Source organism: Orcinus orca, chromosome 16 (assembly GCF_937001465.1).
Source record: "Orcinus orca chromosome 16, mOrcOrc1.1, whole genome shotgun sequence".
Taxonomy (NCBI): domain Eukaryota; kingdom Metazoa; phylum Chordata; class Mammalia; order Artiodactyla; family Delphinidae; genus Orcinus; species Orcinus orca.
Window position 1 is genome coordinate 26,804,436 of NC_064574.1, and position 17,736 is coordinate 26,822,171.

Here is a 17,736-nt window from a genome sequence, read left to right on the forward strand (position 1 = left end):
ATGACAATATTTATCCAGCAGTTTCTGTGGCCAGGCTTGGTGCTAAGTGCCGCGCACACATTTCATTTACTCCTCTCTGCAGCTTATGGGAAAGGTGCTTCCGTTATGCCCAGCCTCTAGGTAAAGGACCTGAAGCTCAGAAAAGCGAAATACCTGCTCAGGGTCACACAGCCACGTCAATGATGGGGCCCCATTGAAACTGGAGAAGTGTGTGTCTAAACTACCCTGCCTGGCTGCCGCTTATAAGCACCCAGTCATTCAGCAGCTGTTTATTGAGCCTACTGTGTGCCAGGCATCGTGCTCTGTGCTGGGGAGACAGCTGTGAGCCCCCAGAACACCCCCTTTCCCCCTCCAGAGAGCCAACGTTCTTGAGTGGGATCCTTGGGGAAGAATTCTATTGGAGATGTGTGTTTTGAGCACTCTTGGAGAAGAGCCTGCCTCCTTTTTCCCAGATGCCCCCTCCCAAACACTGCTTGCTCTTCCTCTTTGAAACCCCCGGGGCCCTCCAAGGCTCCACTCTGGGAGATGGTGGCTGAAAGCCCGGTGTCCCTGAGATCCTGGCACTCCTTTCTGGGGCCAGCTGACAGCACTCGTGCCAGCCCAGTAAGAGGCTCGGGGGGTCCACGGTCACCCCACTCCTGTGGCCCTGCCACCTCCACGTGGCCTTGTGTCTGTCATTCTCTACGTCTCCACACACAAAGAGCCCGGGTGCCGTTGCTGGCGCTCAGCTGCTGGAGTGGGGAGGTGGGCAGCGGTGAAAAGCTTTTCTGAAATGCCAGGGCGAGGCAGGAGTCACCCAGGTGATCCGAGCCGTTTCCCTGGGACCCTAGCCCCCGACCACAGCGAAAGGTGCCTGCTAATTGGGGAGCTCTCGATGGAGCCGCATCTATTTAGCACCGCCCCCCTCCCCAGAGGCTTCCAGGATGGTCTTGGCACAGTGTGTGATTCGAAAGCTCCCTTCTGAGCCTGGCACAATCTGTCTGAAATTGTGAACATGGTGGCTCTTGGTTTTTTAATTTGTTGTTTCTCTGCCCATTGTTTCTGGCAGATTTAGTAGCAGCAGCCACCCTTGACTCTGGAAGCCCCCTCCCTGCGGCCCTCTCAGCAGGCTCCTGTCCCCCAGCCCCCCAGACCTACCGTCGGAGGCCTTACGGGGTCAGCGAGCAGCGGTGTCCCTGCCCCTGACCCACTGCCCAGCCACAGGGCCCAGCTCTCACCCTGCCATCATCCCTGACACTAACACAGCTTGTCCACCCTGTCGCAGGGGGCAGATGGCCTGTCGGAGCCGGAGGGCATCTCTCTGAAGCGGGTCGCTGTGGTGGAAGATTTCTTTGACATCATCTACTCGATGCATGTGGAGAGCTCAGCGGAGCCAGGCAAAGCCCCCAAGCACGCTGGGCAGAAGAAAACCTACCGAGCGGTGAGATTTCTGTCTCTTTGCCTCTGCTGGCAGCCCCAGGCCTTGGCAGGAGGCCATGGGATCCGCACATGTTGGGCAGGGGGGTGGGGCAGGGAGCTGAGGCGTGATGAAACAGCCTTTGGGGACCCAGGGGGGCACAGGGCAAGGGCATGGCAGCCAGAGATGGCTCATGGGGCGAGGGGGCGGGCTCTGTGGTCTGAGCACAAAGGAGAAGCAGGTTGAAGGGAGTGAGAGGGAGGGAAGGAGAGGGATGACGGAAGGAGGAAAGCCCTCCTCTTCCTGGTTTCTGCTTCACTCCATCCCCCCAGCCCCAGCCTGGGGCCGCAGTTGGGGGTGGGGTGGCTAGATAATAATAATCATCAGAGCAAATGCTTCCATGGCATTTACTGTGTGCCAGGCCTGTCCTGAATACTCCTATGTGTGAGTTCATTCAGCCCCCTACGACCCTGTGAAGTCAGTGCTGGAAGTTCCCCAGGGGAAGTCTGAGGACCTGGGCCCCACCCTCTAGGAAAGCACAGTTCGATTTGGGGTGGGGAGGCTGAGAGCAAAACCAAGATACGAGAAACAGAAATGTGTCCAAGACTAGCTTCGAGGGAACAAGAACCCAGGTACGCCTGGTCGTTCAGCAAAGGCCCCTCCAGACACCAACTTTCAGTGCTAAGCCAGGGGGACTTCATGGAGAAGGTGGCAGGTGAGCTAGCAATCTAAACTTTGGGTAGACAGAAGAGAGCAGAGGCGGCAACCTAGGGTGGGAAACATCACACACCGGGCAGTGGAGGGGATGGTGGCCGGAGCAGGAGGGGCCTGCCTGGGTTCTGGTCCTGCCCCCCGCCATTGACCCCCATTGCCATGGCTCATGCCCAGCTCTGAACCACTTGTCTGGCACCCACCACTGAACCAGTAAAGCCAAGCACTTGATGTTCATTCAAGCCTCACAGCAGTCCTGTGACAGAGGTGCTGTGGCCCATTTCACAGTTGAGGAAACTGAGACCCAGAGAGGTAGGCTACCGCTCTAAGGTCACACAGCACTGAAGTGGCAGTCAGCTCTGCGTTGACTTTCTCTCTGGCTTCCTAGAGACCTGCCCCTCTGTGATGGGGCTACCTCACCCAAAGCGGATGCGAACCCTCCAAGTTCTTTTATAAATATCCTTGGAGTGCAGCGGAGGTGGCCTGTATAAGTCTATAGTTTCCCCATATGGCCTGATTTTTTTTAAAAAAATCCAATAATCTGGTTTGTCCTTGTCCTCAGAAGATGGCCTTTGCTCTAAATGAGTCTTAAGGATGGACCCGCATGACAAGGACCTCAGAGAGATGAGGGGTCGGGCTGAGGGAAGCAGGAGATGATTGTCCTATCTGCCCCGACCTCTACTGCTTCTCAGCACTTGTGCGTTGGGCAACGGCTTGTGGGAAGGGAGTTCTGAGGGTATTTCCACCGGAGGGTCATAAATGGAGGGAGGGATACCCGAGCTGGGGCCTGTGTGGGCCCCTTGGTACTGATGCAACCCCGCACACTTTCTCAGCGTTGAATTTGCCTTGCTGGGAGCCGGCACGTGCCAGGCTCTGCGCTCAGCACGTCCCCTGCACCAGCTCTCTGAGCCATCACACGGATGAAGCAGGTGCTGCTGTACCCCCATTTTACAGATGAGGAAAGCGAGGCTCAGAGAGATGAATAAACCTGCCTTGAGGTCATCCAGCTGATGTTCAGAGCCAGGCAGCTGTCCCAGAGCCCACACCCTGAGCACCACACATGCCACCTCTCTACAAACCTCCTATGGCCAGCTAGTGGGGTCCGCTGACTTGCTTGTACCAACCAGACCTCATGATTTCCCTGGTCCCCTGGGTGCCCAGCCCCCAGTCTCGCCCTCGGGCACTTCCTGGGTGTTTACGAAGGCTGGGGTCTTCGAGCTCTGTGCTGCGGAGAGGGCGGGGCTGGCTGCACCCGCCAGGCTCTGCGTCTCTGGGCCAAGCGGACGTCCAGCCCTTGGCTCTGCGCTTCCTGGCTTCTCGTCCATATGCCTGCCGCGTGCCCCACTTCCCGCTGCCCAGCCTGGAGCTGGCACATGACTGGCAGCGAGCCAGCTGGGCTGCGTGCAGAGCTGGAATTTCAGCAGCAGGGCCAGGGCTGAGGGAGCAGGCCAGGCCCTCCTGCAGTGGGTGTGAGGCCGGGGGGCCGCCGTACCCCCTTCCTCCCCTGTGTGCCTCCTCTCCCTTTCCCCCTCTTCTCCATCTGTCACCCTTCTCATTGCCACCCTTTTCCTTTTGGGGGGATGGGGCGGTGCCCGCATGCTTTTGTCCTCCTCTTTTCACCTGCTCCCATTTTCCTCAGCCCAAGCCTAGCTCTTCAGCCCCATCCATGCCTGTGGAAAGAGACCCGCCCCCGCCCCCAAAGGAAACTCCGTGCTGCTGGGTGCAGAGAGGCACAGCCTGGCGCTGCGGGCTTTGCGTCAGGCCCTTCGGAGGGGTTTTTGGACCTGCCTGTGTGTGCTTTACCAAACGTGAATCCTGGGACTGCCTTGCTGTCTCTGGGGACACCTGGGACCTTTCAGATTCTTACAGGCCTGGGGTGCCTGAGGGAGCCGGAGCCTGGAAGGGAGATGGGCAGGCTTGTTCAGGGCATGAAAGGAGGCGCATTCTTCAGTGGGCAAAGGACTTTCTAGGGATCAGAGAGGGCAGGTAATGAGCTTTTCTGAAACTGGAGGTCTCTGAGCCAGGGGTGGATGGCTGTTTACGACGGACAATACAGTGGAGTCCCATCTTGGGCAAGAAGCCCCTGCCTTACTTTGCCTCTGACGCAGCGTGACCTGAGGTCCAGAGGATCCCGGGGAGTCGTGCCAAGGCAGGGGTGTGGGTTCTACAAAGTTAGCTGAAGCCACATAGAGGACTGGTCCTTCTTCAAGGGGCATTTCTGGTGTCTGCACCCATCTGAATTAGGGTGATCCCCTTTGCTTCCTTCCTCTTTCCCAGGGTGCTAGTAGGCTAGATCGGGTTCTGGAGTCCTGATCTGGCTGCCCAGACCACTTCGGAGCTGGGGCCAGATGTGGTCAGCAGCTGCTGCAGGCCCACCACGTGCTAATCCACCCGCAGGGCAGAAGGAGGATCTTGTAAAGTGGTGCAAATCCCCCCAATTGGCCTCATCTGTCTTTGTTGACCTCTGAGTTGGGGACCGAAAATGGGGCCTTGCAAGTCAGCAACTCTGCAAATAGCTTCTGCTCTCCCTGCCAGCGAAATCTCACTCAGTTTTTACTACTAAGAAAAACGTAAAAGGCACATTCATTTATGTGTTTCAGTGTCCAGGCAGGAGGCCTGAGCGTGAGGCAATAGACAGTCCAGGGGCTCCAAGGGCAGCTGGGTGGGGACAGGGGTCCTGGAGCTTCCCCTCTTAAGTGCAACAGCTCCATCTTTATCTGTGTCATGTTTTGGGCTTCAGGATAAGAGTCTATTTCCAGAACACTGTCTGTAGCTCTAAAACTATCTGAAAACCACCATCCTACTGACCAGGGCATCAGCTGGGATGGTCCTCCTTGTTTCAGCTCATCCTGTGGGTCCTGTGGCCTTGGGCATCTGTGCAGTCAAACAAATGGAGGTCCCATTTCTCATGTGGACAAGGCAGGAGCATGAACCAAAAGATGCCCACAGGAGGTCGAAGGCCCCAGTGGGGGAAGGCATCGTCCTCCATTCGGGTCCCTGCAGCAGCGTGGAGCTGGACTCTGCACTTTACTGGCTCCCCGGGGAGCGCTTAGCGAGGCTGCAGACATTCCAGCCACGCAGGGCAGGGCTTCCCTCCCGGGCCCTCGGAGAGCTCCAAGGACTTCTTACCCACCCGCCTTTGGTCCAGCCCACCTGCCCATCCATGGGACCCAGGGCCAGAAGGCGTGTGCCCGGTGCGCCACCTCCCTGTGGCACTCCGGCCAGCCTTTGCATACTGCTGGGTCCCTGCCAAGGCCGGGAGAGCTGGGGCTGCCACTCCTGCCCCTGGGTAGGACGCTCTCTCGTAACTGTCCCTGTGCCCGCAGTGGGCCAGGCGGCAAGCAGGGCCTCTGCCTATGCCACAGGCAGCCCTCAGCAGAGCAGCCCACCCAGGAGGCTCTCCCTGAGCCCTGCAGAAACTCTGTCTCTGCCCAGCGGCCGGTGAGCTCCGGGTAGTAAAGTAGGGCTTTTTTCCCCATGGTGTCACCCTTCCTTTCCCAGCAGACTGCAACCCTCCTCCTCCACGCCCTCACCTCAGCTCTTCTGGGGCCTGACCAGAGAGGCCACACCTCGGGCACCTAGGAGGTCGTCTGCTGGCCCAACTGAGCCTTGGCCCTCTGCTTGGCACAGCGGGCATCCTCCCCTCTTGCCCGTTGACTCCTGCAGCCGTCAGCCCCTCAGCAGGACCCATCCCTCCCAACCCCGCAGGCCCAAGAGGGACCTGCCACCCCTAAGACTACCAGGCAGCCCCTGGCTGGGGATGAAGATGTCCGCATGCGTGGCAGGAGAGCCCCCGTGCCTCGGCCCTCACGCCCTCCCATCCACCAGCTCCAATCAGAGAGCAGGGCTTTGCCCTTGTCCCTGACCTCCAGAGGAAGGCAATCAGACAGGGAATTTGGAAGGGAGATAACTCATCAAGGAGCCTGCCTGCTCCGCAGAGCATCAAATCAGCTGAGAAATAACAATTGTGTCACCAAGATCAACTCTGCATTTGTAGCCGGCCACCAGGCAGTAGCGGGCCCCTGGAGCTCCGCAGGCAGCACAGCCTAAGCTGGTCCTCTGACGGCCTGGCCGCAGCCGGGGGGGCCCCCTGGCACCCCCCCAACCCCATCCACTCTGCCTCACCCCGCCCTGCTTCCTAGCCACCACAGAGATGGGCCTGGGCACGTGTCCACCCCGCAGGAGCAGACCAGGTGCGTCCTGGAGAGCAGCCCCTCCTACTGTGGGCTGACCAGCACCCTTGGCCAACTTTCCCGTCTGGGCTGCGGCGAGAACGGCGGAATGCTAGGGTGGTGCTGCCCCTTAGTGGAGAGAAGCGGAAGGGCCTGGGCTCTGGGAAACGTGAAAACCAGCAACTGGGCAGCCACCGGCCTCAGCCAGGAAACCCGGGTCCACGAGGTCCCTCTGGGCCCCTCAGGCAGCCAAACCAGGACCAGTGGGTTTCTCAAAACCCAGAACAAGAGGAGAGGACAGAGCTTCTGGGCCCACACCCCGCTCTTCCCCACTCCCCCACCCAGTCTCTTTCTTGTGTCGCCTCCCATCTCTTTCACCTTCCCTCCCACACTGCTTACTCTTTCTCCCTAGCAAGGGGAGGCCCCCTGGAGACAGCTATGGGGCGTGACCTGGAGCTTGGGTTCTAGTCTGGCATTGCTCTAAGGAGCTGTGTGATCTTGGGCGAATTGGTTCACCTCTCTGGGCCTCATAAACTCACCTGGAACAAGGGGGTCCCTAAGAGTCTGTCCAACTTGAAAAATCGAACCGCTTGGCATCAGCCTTTCACAGCTCTCTTGATCTGTGAGTAGATCAAGGAATAGCTTGTAGAGCTTTGGGTTCCATTTATAGGCCCAGAGCCGGTCGCTTTGTAAGTGAGGCTCAGTTTCTTCATCTCGAATTGTGGAAGTTGTCTCCTCCTACCCTAGACCAATGTTTATCAAGTCATTTTTCAGTAGTAGCAATGATATGTTGAGAGGAATATTCCCAACTTATGAGAACATAGGTTAAAGACTAGATGATGTTTCGTTGTTTTGCTTATTCAATTTTTAAGCTTCTTTAATTGAAAAATTTACAACTGCTGGTATTCTGCAAAAGTACTGACTCATTTCCATGGCTGACACTCTAAGACATCTGCTCCTTGCTCCTCAAATCCCTGCCCTTCCTGGCAAGGGCAAAGTGCCTGCCACCAAAGCACAGCCCTTGGTGAACCGGTGACCAAGCCACCTCCCCAAGGGTCCATGTAACAGCAAACCTCCTCTCTCTCCCAGATCGCCGAGACCTACGCCTTCCTTCCGCGAGAGGCTGTGACCCGGTTCCTGATGAGCTGCACAGAGTGTCAGAAGAGGATGCACTTTAATTCCAACGGCCTGGAGCCCAAAGGTAGGGGAGGAGGTGGGCGTGCTGGAGGCTGAGGGGAGGCTCTGCGGGGAGCGGCTCTCCCCCAGAAGGGCCTGCCCTTTGCTGGCACGGACAGAAAAGTGCATGGCCAGCAGTTGTCACAATTCCCGGAGGCCAGTGTGGGTCCATGGAGCTGCCCAGAGAGCCTCATTTTAGGTTTGTTTTGTTTAAAACTTTTTTTAAAATGTCAAGTTTCACTTAAAAACCAATAGCGCATTCCTACTGCCCTTCAAGACTCTCCTCTCCCACCGAGGTCCCAGACGGAAATGGCCACCTTGCCCCGTTCCCTGAGCTCTGCAGTACTTGCCTCCCAGATCTCACCCCAGGCGGCGTGCACGTGGATCTGGTCTCACTGACCCGACTGTACACTCTCTGAGGACAGGAGCACACCCCCCACTGCGTGCACCCGCCTACCCTATGGCCACCCACCTGCCATTAGCAGGCCTCCCTAAGTATTTGTCCCCTGCCCCCCACCCCCAGTGCACACCCAGGAGATCTGTGGGGAGTCGTTAGAATTGAAAATGCCCAGAGTACTTGTGATCAGCCGAAGGTGGTCCCTTAGACCGACATCCAAGCTCTCCAGCTCTACCCTGCCCAGTGAGATCCCCGCTTCAGTCTCCCACAGCCTCTACCCGAACATCCCAGAGGCCTCCAGTAAGTCTGGGCCATCTGTTCGCAGGTGGCTTTGGCATAGCGAGACAGGCCGTTATGTTTAACTCAGCACTGAGAAATGATGCCCCGGTGGCTGACTTATCAGGGCTTCTAGGCATCAGGCCCGCAAAGGTTGCTGAGGTCGGTGGGCATTTGCCTGAGGATGGGAACAGACTCGGAATGAAGGGTGAGCCATTTGCTCAGGTGGTGCCCAAGTGGCATCCACCAAATACGTGGAGAAACCAACAACGAGGCCCGACGACAGCAAAGGAATTGGAGCACAGGTGTCGAGTGAGGTTGTCCTCCTGGTTGGTAGTCCCTGATGCGACTTCGGACAGCAGCCACCTCACCAGACCCAGAGGCTTTCCTGTCCTTGGGGGCCATTAGGCCATGGCCACTTCCCTGAGCTCATTGGATGACCACTAAAGTATGAGGGACAGGAATTAATCTAGTTAATCCCTCATAAGTGCTGCGTTCCTGGTTTAAGAGCAGGGGCTCCAGGGCCGCACTGGGTGGGTTCGGATCCCGGCTCTGCCGCTCAGCAGCCATGTGTTCTGAACAAGTGACTTCACCTCTGTGAGCCTCAGTTTCCTCATCTGTGAAATGGAGTTAATAATGGCACCTATCTGGTGGTGGGGGGGCAGGGTTCTGATGAAATATGAGAATTAATCCCTGTACCTGGCACAGGGCTCCCATGCAGGAGGAGTGAGCCACGGCTGTGGCAGTTACTGTGATAACGTGTGGGGCCTGAGTGAGGCCCCTGCCCCACGTGGCCTGGCCCCCGCTAAGCAGCTGCATCCCCTGCACCAAGACAGCACTTGGTACCTGCCAATGGGCCGGGAGGCTTTCCCTGCTGCATTCCCCGCCCTGCCCGGGTCTGGGTCCCAGGGACGCGGGCCCTGGTGGTGGCTGCTTGGTCCCTGCCCGCCCATCCGCCTGTCCCCTCCAGCGCTGGCCTAATCGTTTCCATAGCAACTGGCAGAGTCAGACACAGAACCTGGGGGAAACAAAGGCAGGCCAAGATGGGCTGTGTTTCTGGGCTGCTCTGGGGCGTCTGCAGGCTCTATTCTGCTCCCTTCTCCACGCTGGTGTGGAGGACATTCTCACGTCCCTGACTCCCCAGTAGAGGCAGCAAGGTCTCCGGGGGAGGGAGGGGGGACCAAGGGAGGGGGAGAGGCAGAGAGCACACGCCCCAGCTTCATGGGTCCTGTGCTGGAGCCTCTCTGTCCAGGGGCTTGCGCCAGCGAGACAGAGGGCAGGCAGAGTAAGGCTGCGCCGTGCCCATCCTTGCCTGTCCTCGGGCAGAGTGCCACTTCCCTGTCCCCAGGAGTGGAGCTTCCCGTGCAGGGAGAGGAGGAGATGCTGAGGGAGCAGGAGACTGTGTGGCCTCAGTGTCTCAGAAAGTGGGCTTGGGGTCTGGCAGGCCCGGGTGTGCCGCCCCGCTCCCTGCTGTGTGTCCCTCAGCAGGTTCAGGGACCTCTCTGAACATCAGCTGCTCATAACAGCCCCTATGATCCTGTGACGGCTCTGTCCCTGTTTACAGCTAAGGAAAGGAGGCACAGAGAGGTGGTAGGGTGACTTGTCCGAGGTCCCCAGAAGGCAGGAGAACTTACCTTCCCATCAACAAATGGGAGTAATGCTTCCCTCTCTTTTTTTTTTGTCCACGCCACGCAGCTTGCAGGATCTTAGTTCCCCAATCCCCAGGGATTGAACCCAGACCCATGGCAGTGAAGACCCAAGTCCTAAACACTGGACCACCAGGGAATTCCCCCGTCTCAGTTTTCATGAGGATGCAATTGAATTAAACGAGCCCATTCTGCCAGGCGCCTGGTGCCGTGGGTGCCTAGGGAGCATCAGCCTGTCCCCCACCCTACCGCCATGTTGTTGTACCACCCAGGCACAAGGCTGCCAATGTCCAGGTGTCCCACGGGAAGATGCACGGTCAGTCACCCACCCAGGTGAGCACCCTGGGTCCACAACCTGGCCGCTGGGCAAAAGGGAAGGGTTTGGTTTCTGGAGGCTGCCAGTGGAGAGCCTTAGAGGCTGAAAGGCTCCCCTGTCTGCTTGATGGCCAGAGGCACTAGCGCCTGGACCACCTCACCAGCTGGCAGGTTCTCCCTTCTCCTGCCCCAGCTGAGAGCCTGGAGATCCTGTCTCCGCCTGCCATGCTGGCCTCTCTGGATGTGGTCAGCTGCTCCGACCGCTCTTTCATAGGCACCCCTGCTCTGCCAGCCTTCCCTCCTCCCTCGCCCGCCCTCCGGGAAATCAGAGCCTGCCCCAAGGCCCAGAGGCAGGCCCCAGGTTCCTGTCCCAGGAAGGTGGGGCCGGAGGGAGACAGGGAGCAGGATGGAGCTTTCTCGAGGGGCTGCTGGGAGGACGCCTCGCTTCCTGGCCTCATGTTATAAAGAAAGAAAGGAAGCAAAGCAGCCTCCCCTGCTCAGTGGTTTGTCCCGGCACGGGGGGGCGGGGTGGGGGGGTAGGGGGCTGGACAGCCCTGTGCCCTCCCCCAGCGCCAGAAGCACGAACAAAGGAGGCTGCCGGGGATCAGGAAGTCCGAGGATGGGAGATTCCAGGGCCTGCCGGCTCCACTCTCCTCTTCCACCAGCCCCTGAGTCTGGACTGGAGGAGGCAGAGATGAGAAGTGGGCCCAGCTCTGGCTGCAGTGGTGAGGGGCCTCGGGAGCACGTTTCACGTTTCTTTGATGTGATGAAATACCATTTGCATGGCTGCAGACTAGGAGTTAGCAGTGGGCAACGCCAGTCACCTACCGAAGGGTCCCTTCCTCAGCGAGAGCCATCCACTCAGGTGGCAGCGCCTTTGCAGCCGGGCCCAGACTCCTCTGTGGTTTCCAACCCCCTCCCTGCCTGGCCCCTCCAGATCCCCCCTTCCTGTCCTGCCCCATGTGACCCCATCCCGGCTCATTCCTCTGCCCTTGCAGTCTCTCCTGTGCTGGCCTGTCCTCTCTCGGCTCTCATACTCACTCGTTATACGACCTGGGGAGGTTGCGTAGCCTCCCCACGTGTGGCTGCCTCATCTGTAAAGTGGGGTTATTAACACGAGCACCCACCCCACAGAGTCCTTGGGAGCACCACGCGGGAGGGTCTGCGTGGCGCTCTGGCAGGGCTCAGTGGCTGTCATCTGAGTGATTGAATGGAAGTCCTGTTGAGATCCCCCCTCCACAAGGCTGCCTGGAGCTCCTTCACAGCCCTGTGAGCTCTTCCTCCTTGGAGCGCTAATGGACTCGCCATCAGTCCTGCCCTGCTGAGCACAGGCACCGTCCCTACGCCCTTCCCCCCACCGTCCCCACCCTGAATGCACACACATCAGTGCTCCTTGAAGACTTGCTGACCTATTGATTCGCTTCCCTGGGAGAGAGGTCTTTTCATCTGAGCCAGCCCCAGGCCTGGCTTCTCTAGTTCCAAATCTGAGCCCCATGGCAGGCTGGCCGCTCTCGAGGCTCCTCTGTGCCAGGCCTTCATCGTGCACACGTCCTTCAACCCCCAGCTCTGACCCCGAGAGGTCTCACCCTGGCATCCAGCAGCTACAGATGTCTCTGGACGGAGGAGTTCTTCCATCCTGTAGGGGGAAACTCATGAGAATTGCCACCTTGTGTTCCACCTGGAGGATCCGGGCCACCACCCCAGCTGGAATTTGCATTGATTGGCAAATGTCACTGGAGCCCAGCTGTGATCAGCTCTCGCTTGGCCCTGGGAGAACCTCTACATCGCTGGTTATTTTCAAGGCCTGTAAAACTAGGGCTAGTGCTTGGGCTGGTTTCAGTTTTTCTTGGCAAAAAGGTGTCGAAACATTTCTTTGTGTGGTTTCTCTGCTTCTCTCACCAACAACCTACTGGGTTATTTCAGCTCCGTGACCCTTCCTAGCTCCTAACTCACCCGTGGTCTCAGGTTACCTGTAGTGGCTCAGGCGTGGCCACTGCATTTGTTGACCACAGCGGGGACCTGGCCTGCCCATCAGAGCCCAGGGAAGCCACTTCTTCCTTGTTCGTGTGTCCACCTTAGCTCATCCCCCATCCCGCCGCGAGCACCGGACTCCATGGCGCCCCCACTGGCCCTGCTCCTTAGCTCTTTCCTAGTAAGCTGTTCATCTTCGTGTGTGGCACTTACCACCCCTGGAACCATTTGGCTTCCCACTGCCGAAAACCCTGCCTGCCTGTCTTCTTGCTGTGGTGTGGCCGAGCTCTGGCCTCCCACAGCCAGCTCCCTGGCATGTTCCCTCACCTGGAACGTGTCCCACCCACCAAGGTCCCGCCTCCCCGACAGAACCCTCACTTCCGGAACTGCAGATGCAAGCATTTCACTGCACACCGATCTCGGATGGATTCGTGTGTGTGCCCGGGATGTCCCTGCTTCCCCAGATGAGGGCATCCGGCCTCCTCTTCCCGAGCTCTCCTGGCTCACCTCCGGGCCCTGGAAGCAGTTTCTGATCGGTGGACCTGCTGTGGAGGGAACAGGCCAAGGAAGACCCCTTCTCCCACCCCCCAAGAGTGCCTTCCCAGCCATTGTGGGTTTTCTCCTAAACCTAGCTATACCTGGCTTTTTTAAAGTTACCTTTTCGTAAGTAGTCATGGCTTTCAGGCAGGACACGGGTGGCCATCCGTAAAGGAACACAGTGTCCGGCCTCCATGGACAACCAAACACAGAGCGTCGCCATGGCAGCCGACGAAGTCTTCATTTGAGTCTCTGACCGGCGACCCTTAGGGTGGGGGTCCCTTCTCATCTACCATGTTGTCCAGCAGCTTTTCAGCAGACAACCACGTCTTTGAGGAAATGAAATGGAAACGGCAGAGTCCTCCATCTGAAGACCCACATTCCAAACCAGGAACCACGGCTCTCTTGAGTGACATCATCTCAATGTGGCTGCAGTGTCTGCCTCACGTATTGTATCCAACCTCATGGAGCTGCGGAGGCCAGGTCCCAGCACGCCCCTGGGTTGAAAGAGGTCACGTCTGGGTTGATGGTGGGGCAGCAAGAAGAAGAGGACCCAAGGTCACAAAAGTGCATTTTAGTTTCCCCACAGCACTGGGCATCTGTGTCAGAGGGGCCAGTGTGCACTGGTGTTAGAGAACTCCTCTGCCACAGACCAAGAGGAAATCCCTTAAGAAAAAGAAAGGTTTGGCCCATTCCAAGCCAGTTTCTGAGACATTCTATTAGTGACATTTACCTCCTCCTGGACAAACAGAAATTCTGCGTAAGACACATTAGCTTTAAAAAGCAAAACAAGGAATTCCCTGGTGGTCCAGTGGTTAGGACTCACCGCTTTCACTGAGGGGGACTGGGTTTGATCCCTGGTCAGGGAGCTAAAATCCCACAAGTCGCATGGCACGGCCCAAAGGCAAAAAAAAAAAAAAAAAGCAAAACAAAGCTCTGCATTTTTATGAAACTTGATAAGAAGTGTTATTCAAGCTGTACAGTCACCAGAAGGACACCATCCCAAGACGCATGGACCCTGTTTTCTGCAGGGCTGTTCCTATCTGCGCCAAGTGGGAACTGCCCGCTGCCCTTTGGGTAGTTTCTCCCCCTTGTTTGCAGGGGCCTTTTTTCTTACCTTTTTTTTTTTTTTTAATGTACATCCATCCTTATTGGTGTTTTTTTTTTTTAGTACAACCTTTATTGGTTTTTTTAAATACATCTTTATTGGGGGTTTTTTTTTGCCTTTTTTCTTTTTTGTGACAAACTATTTACAACACAAGACGTGCCATTTTAATAATTTTTAAGTGTACAACTCAGTGTTAGTTACAGTCACACCACTGGGCAATCATCACCACTGTCTGTTTCCAAAACATTTTCATCACGCCAAACAGAAACTGTGGACCCGTGAAGCAGTAACTTCCCATTCTCAGACACCCGTCCCCGGTAACCTCTCTTCTACTTACTTTCTTTTTTAAAAATTTATTTATTTATTTATTTTTGGCTGCGTTGTGTCTTCATTGCTGCGAACTGGCTTTCTCTAGTTGTGGCAAGCGGGGACTACACTTTGTTGCGGTGCACGGGCTTCTCATTGCGGTGGCTTCCCTTGTTGTGGAGCACGGGCTCTAGGCACGCGGGCTCAGTAGTTGTGGCTCGCGGGCCCTAGAGCGCAGGCTCAGTAGTTGTGGCTCGCGGGCCCTAGAGCGCAGGCTCAGTAGTTGTGGCGCATGCTTAGTTGCTCTGCGGCATGTGGGATCTTCCTGGACCAGGGATCGAACCCGTGTCCCCTGCATTGGCAGGTGGATTCTCAACCACTGCGCCACCAGGGAAGCCCTCTTCTACTTTCCGTCTCTGTGAATGTGCCTGTTCTAGATGTTCCATCCACGTGGAATCACAAAGTATTTGTCCTGTGGCGTCTGGCTTCTCTCCCTCAGCAGAGCGTTTTCAGGGTTGCAGGGGCCTGTCTGGCCTGGGCTCTGGCTCTGGAGCGGCAGATTCTGCAAATCCCTGCCTCTCTCCACCTCAGTCCTGTCACCCGCTCCCGTCCAGCGCATCTCCTGGGCGCGGTGCTTGTGGTGACGTGCAGGCTTTGGCCCGTCTGGAAGGTCATTCCCACTTCTCGCACCACTCAAACCCCAGCCCATGAACAGAACTAGGCACCAGGGGGGACATGGGTCAAGGGCCTGGCACCCTTGGAGACGGGGGGAAGAGGCAACCAGAGAACAGGTAACCAAGACTATTCCCTGGACGGAGGGTGAAGCCAGGTCAAGCGACTAAGTGACGAAATGAGGCCCCGCTTCGTGTGACGGGTCCCAGCGGGTGACTCCAGGGTTTTGAGCTTGGTCACAGCAGGAGACATCTGAAGGGGAAGCTGGACTGGAGAGAGAGGTGATGGGCTCCTTTCGAATCATGCTTCTCGTCTTCTTGACTTATTCCTGTGCCATTGCAGTCTCTCCTAAATGGTACCCACCGTGGCACCCAAGATGCAGAACACAACGGCTGGGCAGTGTCCACTGCAGGAGCCTTTGCAGAAGGCAGCATGGCCAGACATTTCAAGAGTTTCCGAGTATTCCTACCCTTTGACCCACAAATTCCACGTCTTGGAGTCTGGTCTAAAAAGGAAACGGTCATAAATACAGACCAGTATTCCTGCACAAGGATGTCCCCTGCAGTGTTTATAGTAACCCCCAATAGCAAACAACCTAAGTAATCAATCATAAGGGAATGACTTAAGGAAAATAGGATAAAATAGTACAGGGCTATAAAAATTATACTTGCAAAGCAAAACGAGATTTTTGATGGTGGGGGAAATGCCTATGAGAAAAATGTTAAGCAAAAAAAAATTTTTTTAAGCAGACTGTAATTCTCTGTATGCATTGTGATATCAAGTATATAAAAAAGAGAAATCACAGGGAAAAAATAAACAAGCATATGCCAAGCTTCTTGGTGCAATTATGGTTTTTAAAATTTTTCTTTACATCTTTCCACACTTTGCAAATGCTCTACAAAAGGGATATGCGTTACTTTGATGTTCAGGACAAGAAAGCAATAAATGGGAGGAAAAGTGCTCCTCTCTGTGTGATGAAAGAGGAACTAGAATTTGGGCATACTGGAGGCCTGGCCCAGACCTGCAAGTGATGTGGTCCCTGACGGTGCTTTGGGGGGGATACCGTGGGGGTTGGGGGACGGGGTGGGACAGTGTGGCACGTGAGCTGGCTTAGGCCAGCATTGGAAACTTAAATGACTTCAGGGGCCTGGCAGGCATCATCGTTGAGTGAAAGTGTGCAGCACAATAGGGAGGGGTGGGGACTGTGGCAAAATGGAGCCCTCACACTCTGTCTAAAAGGAGCGGCTGCGGCTCAGCTGCAGTGGGTGTCTGCCACATGGGAGTGCGGGCCCTGTGCGGCCAGACCTTCCATTTCTCAAAGGAGTCAGAAATCCCTGGTTTTCAACGGTGAACTCTCTCACTAAACACTGGCACTTAAGCGTCATGCAGTCCACATCCACGGGCCAGGCACGGCGGGCGAGCCCCCAGTCAGCGATCTCCGGCCTCCCCTCCCTCCTCCTCAGTCCCTGTGTTGGGTCCCCCACGTGGGTGCCAGGCTGCTGGTGGCCCACAGCACAGGCTGAAAGGGGCTTCCTTTTCTTCTTTCCGCCAGAAAACGAGCCTCCCTCTCCTCTGGTCTCCGGGATTATCGATTACAACATGCCCCTCACCTCTACGTACCTGAAGCAGATGAAGTTGCGCGTGATGAATTCCCAGGAGCAGGTAAGGCGTCCGCCCCCCTCACCCCCCCTGGAGGTGCCCTGACTTGCCTGGATATGGTCGATCCTTTCCGAGACCTGTGTAAACACACTGGAAATCAAAGAGGCCCTTATCTGGTTATCTGGGCCATGCAGTCCAGGCTGAGAGGGGAGGGAGGGAATGTGTTCCTAGTTAGAGGGTCTGCCGGGTCTTCAGTGAAACTTTCCTTCAGGGCAGGGGCGAGGAAGGGGGTGGGTAAGAGCTGCCCACCTTGGCCCTCGGGTTGTTCTCTCTCTGCTCTGCCCTTTGTCTGCTACATCACTCGGCTCCTTTCCCCCGAGAGAGGGGGGCCCTTGCTGCCTGCCTGTGGCTTCTGTCACCCTTGGGGCCCAGACAGGCCAAGAAGATGGGCCTTGGAGGGTGGCCTGGGTGACATAAGGCCCTGGGCTCCCCCTCCCCGGCTGTCTAAGACTCCCCAGCTGTGGATTGCCCAGGGCTGTCAGGCACCATGGAAACAGGTTATGAAAAGAAAACCCCTCCTGCCTGCCTCTCTACACAGCCCACCTTCTAGCCCTTTGCAAGGCAAGTAGCCTGACTGTCTTTCAGAGAAGGACTAGGTGAGTGCCACCCCCTCCCTCCGCCGCTGCCCAGAAAACTAGAGTAATGATGTCTTAACCTCTCGCTTCAAGTTTTTTCGTCTGACACATGAACCTACTGTATCTTTGAGGCCTGCCAAGGGGAATGGGTTCTTTCTCCTCCGTTGAAAGTCTGACTTCAGCCCTGGGTGCATTCCGTCCTGGGTATGGCTGGTCTCCTTGACAACCTGAGCCTGTGTCCGCCCAGGGGGTGATGGCTCTGCAGTCAGCTCCGAGGTGATGTTACAGGACGCGCTCAGGTGGCATCTGGGGCTGTGGCACCCAGTTTGAGGATCTGAGCTGGTTGGCTTGAGTTCTGCACTCCCCTGAGGAGGAGGCATGGTGTGCCCTCCCATCCTTACAGCCTCCAAAGGTCAAATGAAGTAAGCTTGGCTCTGGGTAGTAGAGCCGTCTGTGTCTCTTGCGTCTTTTCATCTGAGATGGTCTATTCTATGGTGGTTGCATCCCTAAGAAACTTCATGTACTCACAAACAATGTCAGTGGGGAAAATGGTGTTGGATTTTCAACTCACAGTGGTAAAGTTGTTTTTGTGCAGGAATGCCAGTTATAAGGGTGTTGCTTTGTTAATAGTTATAAAATCTAAACGCCACCACGCAGGGTGAAGAGCAGAGGCACTCGAACAGCCAAACAGCCGGAGTCCAGCCCCACGGCTCTTTCTTTTCTACAAAATGGCGCTCCATCCAGCTCACCACCAGAACCAGCAGTGGTCAGCGTAGCCCACTCTGTGATCCCTCATTAATGGATTCTGTTATGTTTCAT

The 17,736-nt window shown here is 56.5% G+C and overlaps 1 protein-coding gene across 3 annotated transcripts in view; it reads left to right on the plus strand.

Moving 5' to 3' along the window:
• Positions 1-17,736, plus strand: part of NOL4L (nucleolar protein 4 like) — a 130,265-nt gene that overhangs the window by 51,009 nt on the left and 61,520 nt on the right. For all 3 annotated transcript variants that reach the window (XR_004484792.2, XM_004272711.3, XM_033433469.2), the window contains exons 2-4: positions 1,265-1,420; positions 7,369-7,480; positions 16,236-16,345. Coding sequence is in view for 2 of the 3 variants with exons in the window: in XM_004272711.3 (XP_004272759.1) it covers positions 1,265-1,420; positions 7,369-7,480; positions 16,236-16,345 (378 nt within the window). In the remaining variant the exon portion in view is untranslated. The remainder of the gene's footprint in view (positions 1-1,264; positions 1,421-7,368; positions 7,481-16,235; positions 16,346-17,736) is intronic.